The sequence below is a fragment of the Rhinolophus sinicus genome, linkage group LG06 (assembly GCF_036562045.2).
Source record: "Rhinolophus sinicus isolate RSC01 linkage group LG06, ASM3656204v1, whole genome shotgun sequence".
Classification (NCBI taxonomy): Eukaryota; Metazoa; Chordata; class Mammalia; order Chiroptera; family Rhinolophidae; genus Rhinolophus; species Rhinolophus sinicus.
This window is the reverse complement of record NC_133756.1, coordinates 123,568,078-123,582,412: the sequence shown is the minus strand read 5'-3', so window position 1 is coordinate 123,582,412 and position 14,335 is coordinate 123,568,078. Positions and strand designations below refer to the sequence as shown.

Sequence of the window (14,335 nt, the reverse complement as noted above, 5' to 3'; positions counted from 1 at the left end):
TTACCTTTCTAGGGGTGGCCGGTTAGCTCAGTTGGTTAGAGCACAGTGCTCTTTACAACAAGGTTGCCAGTTCGATCCCCACATGGGCCACTGTGAGCTGCGCCCTCCAGAACTAGATTGAAACAACTACTTGACTTGGAGCTGATGGGTCCTGGAAAACACACTTAAAATAAATAAAAAGTTTTTTGTTTTTTTGTTTTTAAAGATTACCTTTCTACTATAACAAGCAGCCTATAAACGTGGGGAAGCCTATTTTTTCCTCAATATTTTTTTCCTAAAAATTTCCTGATACTCAGGTTTTCATTCTCCTTGAGCATTTTAATATAATGAAATACATTTGACAGGGTCATCATTGCTCTGTAGTCCCTCTAGAGTTATTTTTTACACTTAATACTCATGCTCATGTCACCCTCGAAATATTCAGACTCACAATCATTTTTAAAGAGTTCTTCAATGTGCTCCAGTATAAGAGAAATTAGCTTCAGAAGGAAAGTCACCACAAACAGAACATACAGATTCTGAAAGGAATTCCCCAACCACTGGATTCCATGTATGCTCAGCAAAAGCAACAGTCTGAATCTGCTTGGTGAGTTCCAGAGTATGCCCAAAAGAGGAGGACATAGTAACTGTCCCCAAAAAGGACATTTCTGTGGAGGAAGAGACTGAAAGTCACATCACCTTTAAGATAAAGGCTAAAAGGGAGGCACATGGACCCCACATAATCTACAGGTTGAGAAATGAGAGGCCCCAGGTAGGAGGAATTTAGGCAGAAAAGCCTTCCCATCTTACCTGGCCCAAGGCAAGGGAAGAAGGGGAGCTAAAGGAACAGGGGGAATGAAGTCTACCCCCAGCACTCTAAGGGAGCCCAGGACCCACAGAGGATTCAGGTTGCAGTCACAGATGGAAGCTCAGGCTTCACCTGGTGGGGAAATATTTAGTAATGCTGTCTGCTGCCACATGGACAGTTTGGATGCTCCTGGAACGCTGTTTTGGACAGAAGGAATGTAGAGATGGGATCTCAAGAGTAGGATGATTAGGCAAGCTCAAATTGAGAACATTAAGAGTTTTTTGGTTATGAGATGCACACTTCTTAAATTTTACCCAGTGGATAACTCCTGCAAAATACCTGATTTGCTTGCTCTTTCTCCTCCTTTCCCCCCTCATTATTATGAAAGCAAGTATAAACAAGAGCTCTCAAATCACTAGATCGCTTGCATATTTTCCTATGAAGATAGCTTTATTAATATTCAGTAAAAAAAAATATTGGGGCTGTTACACACGTACGAGAAACCCACAGCCTTTGTATGCTATGATCTCGAACTCATCTAAGCTCTGAGTCTTTATTTCCAAATGTTTACACCTCACCTTTTTAAATAAAGTTATTAATAGTTTCAGTATTCAGATTATTCCAGAAATAGCTATTCTGTAAATTGGAAAGTTTTTCATCACTATCGTGCTTCAAAAAGACTGTCAAAGGGAAAAGGTGCACTTTCCTCTAAGATTTGTTCTCAGATATGCAATTTCTAGCCTTGAGGTTATGGTGAGCTAGCTATGAGCAGTGTAGGATAGGAAGGTTCTGGAAACTGAGTCAAATAGAATAAGGCATCACCCATATTGATGCGAGAACAAAGCTGGGAGAATCATTGGAAAGATAAGAGTGCTGCAACTGAAAGTTTCAGAATAATAGATAACATTTTTTAAGAAGCCATTATATGCTGGTGCTGTGCTAAGCTCTATTTTTCATATTAAACTTTGTATTATGAAGGATTCTGAAATTATAGAACGACATGCTGATGTACAGACCACAGAAATTTAAGATTTAACATTGTTATTTTTGCTTACAACCCATCTTTTAGGACATGAAACATTCCAGATTCAGCTAAGGCCCACTACTCATCCTCTCCTTTCTCCTTACACTAAATATCCTTTTTGTGTACCACTCAAAACACATTTTTATCCTTTTGTTAATTATACCTACATTTATGCAATTTGCCTTTTCCCCCAAATATTTCAATATTTACCTATGCTGATGCATGTGGGTCTGGTTGACTTCTACATTGAACTTCGTAACAATAAGCCTCAGTTGATCCACTCCAGGTAGACTCTTGTTTTTTTAAACATTCAAATTGTGCTGTAAGGCCCAATCTTGAGCATATCTCCTGTGTACACATGCAAATTTCTCTGGGTCCTCTCCTTCAAGTGAAATTTTTGGGTCATAAGGCATGCATCCTCCCACATTACTAGGCATTGCCAGAGAATTATTTCCAAAGTGATTGTGTCAATTTATACATCAGAAAGGTATGAGTCTTTTGCTCATTTTTTTCTTTTTTATTTCTAAGCATTGGAAGTTGATTTCAATGCAAATAAATTCTCCCAATCTATGGTTTGATATATCACTATGTTAACAGTGTCTTTTATCATAAAAAATACCTTAATAATAATGCGGAAAATTGTATCATTTTTCTTCTAGGCTTATGCTTTTTATGTCTTAAAAAGGAATTCTCTACCCCAGTATGGTACGTATCTTCTTTATTTTCTTGTATTTAAACTTTTTTCACGTTTGTATCTTCACACCATCTAGGATGTATTTTTGTGTATGCTGTTAGGAAATTTCATTTTATCTTTTTGCAAAGAAATAGCCATTTTTTAAAGTCCATGCTTTCACCAATGACTTTTAAAGCTATCTGTCATATATCATGTTTTCATATACAAGTGGGCCTGTTTCTAGGCTTACTGTTTTAGTCCATTGGTCTACCTATCCTTGGTTTTGTTGATAACATACAGCTTAAACTACTAGAACTTCATAGTAAATCTTGATTATTTGGTAGGGTGAGTCCTTTCTAATCAGTTTTTCAGAATTGTTGTGGCTCTTCTTACTGTGTACTCCATCATGTAACTTTTAGGATTAGCTAAAGCTCCCATAAGTGCTTTTTATTTTTAATTTTTAAACCTGTTTCTTAATTTGTTGATAATGTTTTTTTTATTTCGTGGTTGAATAGCCAAATCTTTTATTTAGTATTCCATCGTTGATCAACACAAATAAGTGGTATTATTAGGAAAGCTAGGAGGGGAGCTGTGTGGGGGAAAAATCATGTTGTAATTTCATTTGAAGTAGTACTGATTTTCCAAGTTAATTTGATGAGGTGGAGAACAATTATAAAAAGTCTTCCCAACCATTTCATGATATGACTCTCCATTTATTTAGTCTTCTTTTATGTCCTTTAATAAAGATTAACAATTTATCCATATAGGTCTTACCCATTTTTGCTAGATTAATTCCAGGAATCTTTTTTTGAGCTATTTCTATTGGTCTTCTGGGCCACTATGCAGCCTCTTGTAACTTCACTATTTTGTTGAAAAACCATGTTGTTAGAGTTGTATATGTGAGTGGGTTACATATTTTTGCTGTTGTGAAGGTGTTCCTCCAGCAATTATTACACTGAACATGGATCCTAGTATTTTAAACTGATCCTTCCTTCCCTGGTCACTAGAGTCCTTTGATTGTACAATTACCTTCTCTCAGATACCCATAAATTCCACAGGTCCTGAATGGAAAAAGTGTTTCTTGCCCTGTGCTTGGGGAAAAGAGACTGTTACACCCCTCCTGAGGCACCCTGGAGGAAACCTCTCTGATTCTTGTCTGCTCAAACCCTTTCCCCAACTTAAGACTATGGAACATTCAACCCATCTTCTTGCTTTTTGTGGACAGAAGACCAGGGTCCCTCATATCAGGTAGAGATTCTCAGATGCTGAACCGCCAAGCTCTCTCAGGGATTCTCAATCTTCTGAAACCTGATACCAGGCTGATCACATTCAAATCCTCCACACCTAGGGGAAGAAACCCAGTTCTCTCCACTGGAGCCAGCAGCTGCCTCTAGAGCCAAGGGCCAAGTAGTTTGGAATTAGGAATAGAAGCCATTATAGTCCCCAAATCCACCACTGGTATTTTTCTACCTGTTTCTTAATAATTTGGTGGTGGTCAAAATAAATGCCATTAGACGTTTTATGGGGTGTTGTTTTGTTTTTGAAGCTTTGTTGTTGATTGGCTAAATCTTTAATTTAGTATTCCATGCCTGCTCAACGCATTATGAATGGTATTTTGGGGAGCAAGGGGACAAGAGATTGTGCAGAAGCCCAAAGAAAAAGTAAAAACGCAAAATATGGCCAGCATTATCCATTTGCTTTTTTGATTTACGAAGTGAATAGAACTTTCTTTAAACACACATCTGATTTAAGTGTTTTTTGTTGTTGCTTGTCTTTGTTTTTTAATACTGGGAACACTGAAATTCAGTTCGAAAGACCCTTGGTATCTTTAGAGTAGCATACACCAATCCCTCCCACTCTCCCCTGCAAAATCTAGTTGGTTTGAATGGACAGAATGATCCATTTTTTATTTTAGTTGAGCAAATATTTGAAAAAGATCTTAGGACTGTTTGCCTCATTTATCAGGAAAATTGAGAAGGGAGGAAGCCTTTAGGAGAATTTCTACTCGGAAATATAAGAAGACTAGTACGCAGATTCGTCTTTTAACATGAGCTTGTTGAAAGAAACGTTAACAATTCCAAAACGAAATTAAACGAGTTTTAACTTTTTCCTCCCAAAAGCACCAAAATTATGGAGAGGAAGTTAACAGGAAATTCTCAAAAGGTAAAATCAACTCTTCCTTGTACTAGTCCTTAGGTAGTTACCACAGAACTGGTTCTTCTTTATGATAGTTTCTTTGAAGACGGATTTTGGTCATAAGCCGGCTGTACTTAATATCTGCTTCGGCCTCGGCCTCTCTCCGAGCGGCTTCCTAAGCGGCTTCCGCTTCTGGGAACCCTGCGGACCGACCGGCTGTAAGAATCGCGCGGCGGAGGGCACTCCCTTTCCATGGACGGGGGTCCCCCACGATTGGCTCTGTCGACCTGGTCACGGCCCCTCGAGTAGCGATCGCTCCGACCACTGCTGTAACTATCGCGCCCGCCGCCGTAGGCGTCGGGCGAGCAGCCCCGGTACTCGTCGTAGCGGCCTCCGCCGCCGTAGGATGGTTGGGGCCCCCGTCCGGAGGCGGTGCTGCGCGGGTCTCCGTAGCTCTCGAAGGGGTCTCGGTAGGAGCCTCCGCCCGGATGATCCACGTAGTCACGGTCGCGACCCCCGTAGCCGTCTCGGTCGCCGTAGCCTCTCGATGGACAGTCGTCACGGGCACTGGAGTGGCCGTAATCCCGGTAGGTGTATTCTCGGGGCGATGGAGCGAAATCCCGAGGGTCGCGGGAGCTCGGGTAGTCTCGGCTCGAGTAGCTGTCCCTGGGCGAGTAGGCCTCTTCCCAGGGGCCCAGGTAGGGATCCCGGCGCGGAGGTGGCGGCTCCCGTCGCGGCGGGCCCGGGTAGCCATCTCGCCCACGCGCGGCCGGAACCCGCCCATGCATTCCACCGCCACCACTGTGAGTGGGGACCGACGACGTGGCCCTCTTGGGGGGCGGGCCCGCCCTGTGTGGCGGCGGCCCGCGCTTCATGGGCATCGGGGCCCTGGAGGACCGCGGATCGAAATAACCCCCGTAGCCGCCATCGGAAGTCCCACCCCGGGAGGGGGATCGACGCGGGCCTCGGCCGCCCCCGCGGTTCCCGCGCAGGCCCCTCAGGCGACCGCGGCTACGCGACAGCGGCAGCGGGCCCCGCCGGCCGCTCTCAAAGGCCGGCTTGGTGGCCTGGGCCACCTTGATGGCCTTACCATCTAGGGACTTGCCGTTCATGTCTCTGGCGGCTGCCTTGGCGTCAGCGGGGTTTTCGAAGGTAATGAACGCGAAGCCTCTAGACTTGCTGGTTTCTCGATCTTTCATCAGGAGCACCTCGGTGATGGGGCCATATTTGCCAAACTCGGCGTCGAGGGCTTTCTCGTTGGTATCGAGGCTGAGCCCGCCAATGAAGAGCTTTCCCGGGCGATCCGCTTCGACCATTTCGGCGGGTCGAGTGATCAGTAGCGGTGGGAGGCGAAGAGGCAACGACCGTCTTGGCCTTGAGTCCACCGCCTGAGGGCCGCTTCTACCGGTCGGCAGGTCGGACGGCGCGTCGGCGCGGAGTCGGAGAACCGCAGTTGCCGCCCCCTGGTGCGCAGGCGGAACGCTCCGGTTTGTACCGCTTGGGTCTGGTTCCCGCCGCCTGGCTGGGCTCTAGTTGTGATTGGTTGGTTGGGCCAGGAAGGCAGTCCCATCCGGGAAGATTGGCAGTTTGGTAACTTTCCAGTCTCTAAACTTAAAAAGACTTATTAACCTGCCTTAAGGTCTTTAATTCACTCCTGAAACCTCTGTTGAGAAATGAAAAGATGCTAGGTTAAAAAAATATTGTTTTTCCCCTATATTACTCCTGATGAGAATCATAATGTATTAAATCCAAGTGACCAAAACCATTTTTAAGAAAAAAAAAAAAAAAGCATTGAAAAATGAAGTATTGAATAACTATAATTGAAAAAAAATTTAAACGAAAAATGAAATAGTGATAACAATTTGAAAGTTTATACATAAAATGTTATTTGCTCTTTCGCACTTGCCAAAGGGGAAGACTTGGTAAGTGGGGGGTTAGTTGGAATAAGGAGGGAGCCGTTCTTTGGATGCACCATTTTCTTCAGTTTTTCGATCTTCAAAGGGCTCAGAGTTAGCATTGAAACGGCCCTTTCAAATAAAGGTATTGCACAGAAAGTCACCTTACAACTAACAGCAAAACGTGAGAGCATTTGGACACTCAGGGAAGTAGCACCTGAGCAAACATTAACTGAAGCCTTCCCCTCTTCCTCTTGAAACAGGAGGTACTCTTTAAGTATTTGGGGCTCATGTACAACAATTAACACAATTCAAATTTGTTCCTTACAATAGTCTCTGAATGAAACACAAGTGTGAAGAATAACTTGGTGAACGTATCTTTGCTAGAGACAGCAATGTCTAAAAACTTTAAAATAATATATTGAGTGTGGTTTGGACTGGGTTTTTTTTTTTTTTTTTTTTTTTGAAGTAGTATAATTTTTGCAAAGGTTTCTAAGATGAAAATTTAACTGAATAATCATGTCTATATGTGTGTATGTACACGTATATATATATGTGTTACACTGGTTTACTGTAATAGCTATATAATATTGAGGCAGTGAAAGCAGACGTTTTTGTGTTTCTGACTTCAATGGGGACACTTCTAAGGTTTTAAGATTTTTTACCATGCATGAATGGCAGTTAAATATATCACATCAGTTCACGTGATGAACTGCGGTTAAGACGTTTATTAAGTCATTATATTTCTAAGTTAAACCTATCTGTGTGAGATGCATTCACTTTTTAATATATTGATTTTTATTTGCTCATACTTCACAAAAATTTTACATTTCTGAGCATAAAAGGTACTGGCCTATAATTTTCTTTCTCATACTGAGCTGGGGAGATTTTTGCTTTGTGACCTAATGTGTGTGCATGTGTGCATGTGTGTTTAATGTTCCATATATACTTGAGAAGTATATTCTCCAAATGTTGGCATAGAATTCTTTCCTTCTATTGTAATATTCAAATCTTCCCTACCCTATTTTTTATTTGATAGGATTGTCAAAAACTGAGAATTGATTTGAAATTTCCCCCAGTTCTGGATTTGTCAATTTCTTTATCTTTGTCCACTTTTACTGCATGTAATTTAATATTATGTTGTAGATACTGTTTAATAAACAGAAATTTGGAGCTCTAGTTGACTTTATTGATTCATGAATCAGGCAGCATTTCATCTAGCAATTACATGCACACTCTGAGGGGTTGTACAAACTGAAGGTTTTTACAGAACGAAAGGTGGGGCAAGGGGGCTATTAGCAAAAGAAAAAAGAAAGGATTGTTTTTAGGTCAGACCCATCTTTAGTAAAAGGTATGAAGCATGGAGATGCATTTTTATGAAGGAAAAAACAAAATGTGTTTTCGGGATAAGGAAAGATATAAAAGACATGAGGGAGTTGGTAAACGAAGAAAAAAAAGTAATTTTGTCCTAAAGTAAAATGATTGTTTCAAAATAAAAAAGGAAAAGATAGGACAAAAGCTGAAAGGCATATGAAAGTTGCAGAAGTTTTATGGGTGAGGCATCTTAAGAATTTTATATATGGTCAAGCTAAGATTTCAATGGAAAACAAGTCAATTTCATTATTTTTACGTGTATGTATGTGAACTCTCATCAGATTTTTAACCATGGACATTTTAAAGTCTTTATCATTTACACTTACTGTTTTACTCTGATGTTTTGGCAAAACAAGACAAAAAAAAGTTCTTATAAACGTATTTCATCTTCAAAGATGTTTTTTAAAAAAACGCTGACAAGTACTCTAAAATGCCGGTTTCTCATCATTTTAAAAACATAACACTAACCTGGGTAAAAATGAACAGAACTCTAAGGAAGACGGCTAACAAAAAGATCAAGATCAACAAAAATGAACAACATGGGACTAAACGAACTGGTAAGAATGGTTATAATTTTTATGACTTTATATAAAATGTTACTGTATTTGATCTTTGTTTTCCAGATACATTTTTTTTCTCCTAAGCTACCTATGACCTGTAGTTATTTGGTAAATTATACCTTTGTAAGCAAAATTAAAACATTTACTTTCCCTTTCTACATGATCCCTCCAAAATTTCAGGTACTCTTAACTAATCCATATATGACCAAATTTAAAGGTGTTTTAACTCTTGAATTCATGTTTCCCATTTAAAGAACTCTATTGCACCTAACTGGACTGGTCAACCAACATAAGATTTAAAATTTAAAACTACTAGAAAGTGAAGCAGACGACATCTATTGTGGACTACTGAACCAAGATTCCAGACCAGGCCATTATTGTATAATCTACACCTTCATTTTCCCATTTTTCCTTACTTCAGTTCCTTCCTATCTCACAAATAATATGAGAGGCCAAGCACTCACTATATTATTGTTTCCTTTTCCCCCTAAATTTCTGACTGGAAAGATAATTCCACATTGGGCATCATCTTTAAACCTACTTCACAGATCAGAATATGCAACTGGTTGCAGAGATAGGCTAGGATGTTGAATGCCTGGTGATGTCAACCCCAGTAAAGGTACCAGATTTGGAAGAATACTTTTTCCTTGGGCAGGTATTACAATGACTGCCACAGCAATAACCAACCAGAAAAATCTTTAAATTCCCTTGCACACTCAGAAAAATCTTTAAATTCCTGTTGTTATATTAGACAACAGAACTGTGACCATATCCTAACTGAACAAGGTGGGGTTTGCTGTGTTGATAATCTCTCTTATTATACTTGGATAAAACACCTCTGGTGAAACGAAGATGAAACTAGATAAAATCCAGGCACAAGCCAAATGATTAGTTACTGACACCTCGTTATTCTTTAGTATCTTTAGTTGACAAGTATTGCCTCCTGGTTCAGCTCTATTCTTCAAATTGGACTTGGCATTTTGTTTTGTTATTATGTATGGAAGTTTTTGCTGTTACAAAACTTTGTTTTGCATAGCTTAATATTAAAAAGACACCACTCTGATAATGGTTGCTCACTGTTTTGAGATAATAAAGCCTATGAGACTTGTTATGAAAAACCTCAAGAAACTACAGAAGATATTTGCTCTTGAACTGTAAAGCCTTCCTCTGTTCTGGTGCTCTTGTTGCTCAAATGTGCCCTAAGGTTCCTAAGGGGGAAAAACAAAGCAAAACCCTTTTCCTTCTATGGGGGACATACCACAAATGAACCTTCCTGGTGATGAGGGACCGACAATATCATGACGTTCCCCCAAATGATTCTTTGAATAACTAATCAATGTTGCTTTCTGATAAATGACTAATGATGCTTTCAAGGAAAGAACTTGATCAAAAAGAAAAAAATACGAAAATATAAATGGGGCCACTTTAAAAATGGAGTCTGAGCTGCCATCCCAGAAGAACTGCTTTGCATGTCTTACTCCTCAAACCTTTGTAATGTTAAAACAGGGCAAAATAACCTTTGGACTGAGCCTAAAGCAGTATTATGTCCCAGAGAACTGTCTACAAAAATAACAAGAAAGCAGATATTGGGGCAGCCAGTTGGCTTAGTTGGTTAGAGCACAGCACTCATAACACCAAGGTCGCCGGTTTGATTCCCACATGGGCCAGTGAGCTGCGCCATCTACAACTGTATTGAGAATGATGACTTCACTTGGAGCTGATGGGTCCTGGAAAAACAGGACCCATTGGGGAGCTATGTTTTATAGTTCCCCAATAAAAAACATCAAAAAAAAAAAAAAAAAAAAAAAAAGGAAAGCAGATATTATGACTACTGGGCTGAAAATTAAAAACATTGTTTAGAATTAGCATCACCACTTTAGTTTATTTGCACCGACAGAAATGCTTTCCTTCTATTGATATAATTGTCCCCCTTCCTTTTCTCATCAAAACCCGTTGCCTTTGCCTCCTAAATTGGAACACCATTTGGGCTTCTATCCAAATAGTGCTTCCCAAATAGATATTGCTTCAATCTCAGATAAATGCTGGTTGCCTCTCACTTTGGCCTTTTATTTTTAGGTTAACACTTTTATGATGGATATATAAACCCTTATTCCTCAAATACCTGCATCTCACTGGTTCCCTTACTACTGAATTGATGACAATGTTTGACAAGTGTTCACTCTGCATATGTATTAGAGCCATGATTTAAAATCCTTGAAAATTATATTTTACTGCATCACGGGATCCAGAATGGTCCAATTATCTTTGGAAGACATTTTCAACCAAAGCAGGGGACCAGAAGACATCTTTTCTCCTTGGTTGCTAAGCTGAAAGCATGCAAGTTCAAAGCTGCCTGTGACATATTTCTACCCTGTTTACCCCAAATAGCCTCAAAATATCTAAAGTAAAAATTTAAAGACTTACAGGAAAAAACAGAAAATTTCTCTATCATATTAGAAGATTTAAAGAAAATGTTCTCAATAATTGATAAACAGCAAATATTAGAAGATTTGAACTGCATAATTTAAAAGCTTGATTTGAGATATATATGTATTTATGCACTTTTATGGAAAAATGCATATTTTTTCAAGCACACATTAGGAAATTGATTATATAGTAGGACATAAAGTCTATTTAAATCAATTTCAAAATATATTTTCATATTGAACACATTATCTGATCATAACTCAGTGAGGTTAAAAATCAATAACAAGAAGGTTAACTTTAAAAATGCCTAAGTTTGTAAACTGACAAGCATGCTTCTATGTCACACATGGGTCACAGGAGAAAAATACTCCAGTGTAAATCAGAAAATATTTGTACATGAATGCAAATGAAAATATTCCACATTCACACATAGGAATTCAGCTAAAATGTATACAGAGGAAAACTTGTAGCCTCAATACTTATGATAAAAGAGAGAAAAGGCTGGTATGTTAATTTAAGAAGTTAGCATACCAACAGAACACATTCAAATATAACAGAAATCCAATGATTTACAAAATTATTTTGAAAAACAGATAAAATGTAAAGAATCAACAAAGCTAAAATTTTTGACCACTCTATTTCATTCCTTGACTATCCTATTTGACTCCTTAACTACACTATTTAAAAATGCAAACACTTCCTATCCCAGGGTCTGTGTTTATGATGAGGGGAGTGATTTGCTTGATGCACAAAATTTAAGGGGATGCCAAAACAAACCAACAAAACCCTCAGTAATCAAGATAAATAATATTTTAGTGGAATATTTCTCAAAATCAAAATTAATGCAAAAATATCCATAACAAATATCACCAATTTAAATAAAGATAGTAACTAACTCTGAGCTGGCACAACCCTGAGAATAGGTGCCTCAGTTGCCTCACCCTAATCCTGGCCCATGGATTATCTGATAGCAGTGATACCAGGCATGGTTTCAAATTTTAAATGGCAATGATGCTAGTATGTTGTTGTTAATTTAGGGTAAATATTCCTTATCATGTTATGGAAGTAACTGACAAAAAAACCTAAATTTTATTAAATCCTTTTTCAGTATATATTAAGGTGATTATTTGGTCTTTATCAACTAACTGATGCCATAAATTTTAACAATATTCCTCCTAATACTTGTCCTCTCTTGCATTTCTGTTATAAATCATAATACTCATGGTATATTTTAATTGAGTGCTGGAATTCATTTTCAAATGTTTATATTTGGTCTTTGCATACACATTCATAAGTGACATTCAACTATATATTTTTCTACAGTGCTATCTCTGTGTGGTTTATTATCAAAGATTTTTTAGCTTCATAAAATGAAATGGGAAAATTATCTTCCTTTGTTATGCTTGGAAGTTGTTTAAAAAACACAAGAATTTTCCTTTATCTGAAAGTTCGGTACAGATCACCTTGATAAGCATTTATCAACAACCTGGAGTTTTACTTGGGCAGCTTGGAAATCCTGTCGTCTTGTGAAAGATGCTCATTGCCATGTGAAAGGAATGCCACTTCTCTGATGCATACAGTAGTCTCCCCATACTCAAAGTATCAAATTCCAAGGTTTCAGTTACCCAAGGTCAATCATGGTCCAAAAATATTACATAGAAAAATTCCAGAAATAAACAATTCGTAAGTCTTAAATTGTGCTGTTCTGAGTGATGAAATCTCACACCATCCTGCTCCATCCTGCCCTGAACATGAATGATCCATTTGTCCACGCTTTGTCCATGCTGTATACACTCTCCACTTTTAGTCACTTAATAGCCCTTTCTTATCAGGTCAACTGTTGTGGTATCACAGAGCTTATGTTCAAGTAACTTATTTTACTTAATAATGGCCCCAAAGGGCAAGTGATGTTGGCAATTCAGTTATGCCAAAGAGAAGCCATAAAGTACTTCCTTTAAGTGAAAAGGTATGTACGCATAAGAAAAAAATATAATATATATAGGGTTCAGTACTATCTGCAGTTTCAAGCATCCACTGGGGGATTTAGAAAGTATCCTTCGTATATAAGGGGGGACTACTGTACTTCCTTTTCTGAGTTTGTTCTGACAGCCTGAGGTAGCTTTCTTTAGCCTGTAGGACTATTATCACTGGGAATCAACCTCAGTAACGACTTCTTTTCCAAGTATTGTCTATGACAAATGTCAGCCATATTCTTGTTCTGTGTAGATATCAGCTCCAGTAACATTACCTATAAATTTTGACGATTACCGTCTGCCCCCTTCTAACTGCCACGGTCCACTCTTGTCTCTATCCCTGCCATATTGACTCAGGAGCTACTACTATACCAGCTAAGAGGCTTTATCATCTCCTTCAGAAAGGAAGAAAAAAATGATAGCATTTGCAGTAGACAAAAGAAGGCCACATATTTTTTGACACTACTCTCATCAAGAAGTGACTGCCCTTGAACCTGGGCTGGCCTGTACTGTTTTGACCAATGGAGTAAAACAGAAGCTACTTTGCCAATTCTGGGACTAGTTTTTACAAGAACTGGCAACTTCCACTTGGCCTCTTCAAACTCTGAACTCTCATCAAAGAACTTTATCTTCTCTGTTGGAGAGACCACATGGAGAGGCTGAGATTAGAGGGAGGAGGGACCCAACCCAAACCAGCCTTCCAGCCATCCTCTCCAAGGCACCAGGCATGTGACTAAAGTCATCTTGGGGCTTCCAGAGCAACCTGGCTGTCAGCTGAATACCACCAAGGGACTCCAGATGATGTCATGTGGAACATAAGAAATGCTTAGATGAGCCTTTTCTGAATTTTAATCTACCAAGTCATGACATATAACAAAGTGGTTGTTTTAAGCCACTAAGTTTTGGGATGGTGTGTTACATAGCAATAAATAATGAAAACGTTCTTTTACAGAAAATTTTACTGTGCGATGTTTCTGTCAAACAGAGGAACCTGTTTTTAGCTCTAACCCTAATAATCTTTGTATCTCCTTATATCTTCACAGTAGACTATAGAAAATAGTTCACTGCAGAAGTAGACTCCCATTTCTATTAAGACTAGTGATTCTAAAATATTAATGTACCAAAGAATAGCCTGGGAAATAATTTAAAATGCCAGTTCCTAAGACCTTCACCCAGATATTCTGATTCATTAAGTCTAGTATGGGGTTCAGGAATCTGCATTTTAAGTAACACCTAAGTGATTTTGACCCTGGGGATCTAAGAATACACACGGAAAAGTATTCAATAAAATGAACCAGAGATGGTGAGGCTGTGAACTAAGCCATGGCAGTGGGAATGAGGGAAAGGAAACAAGACGCTTTAACACAATCTTCCCTGGCCCCACCCTCTGGTCTCATTTCTAGGCTCCTCACATCTGGATTCTTAAGTTCTGCATCCAATTAAAATCACGGTGCAATTTTCACAGAGTTTTGTGTTTTTCATTTTA

The 14,335-nt window shown here is 39.1% G+C and overlaps 1 protein-coding gene across 1 annotated transcript; it reads right to left on the bottom strand.

Moving 5' to 3' along the window:
• Positions 1-4,601: 4,601 nt before the first annotated feature.
• Positions 4,602-6,394, bottom strand: RBMXL2 (RBMX like 2). The gene has a single exon (XM_019727894.2). It carries the CDS (start codon positions 5,934-5,936, stop codon positions 4,755-4,757), a length of 1,182 nt encoding a protein of 393 aa, XP_019583453.2. The 5' UTR covers positions 5,937-6,394; the 3' UTR covers positions 4,602-4,754.
• Positions 6,395-14,335: the final 7,941 nt, after the last annotated feature.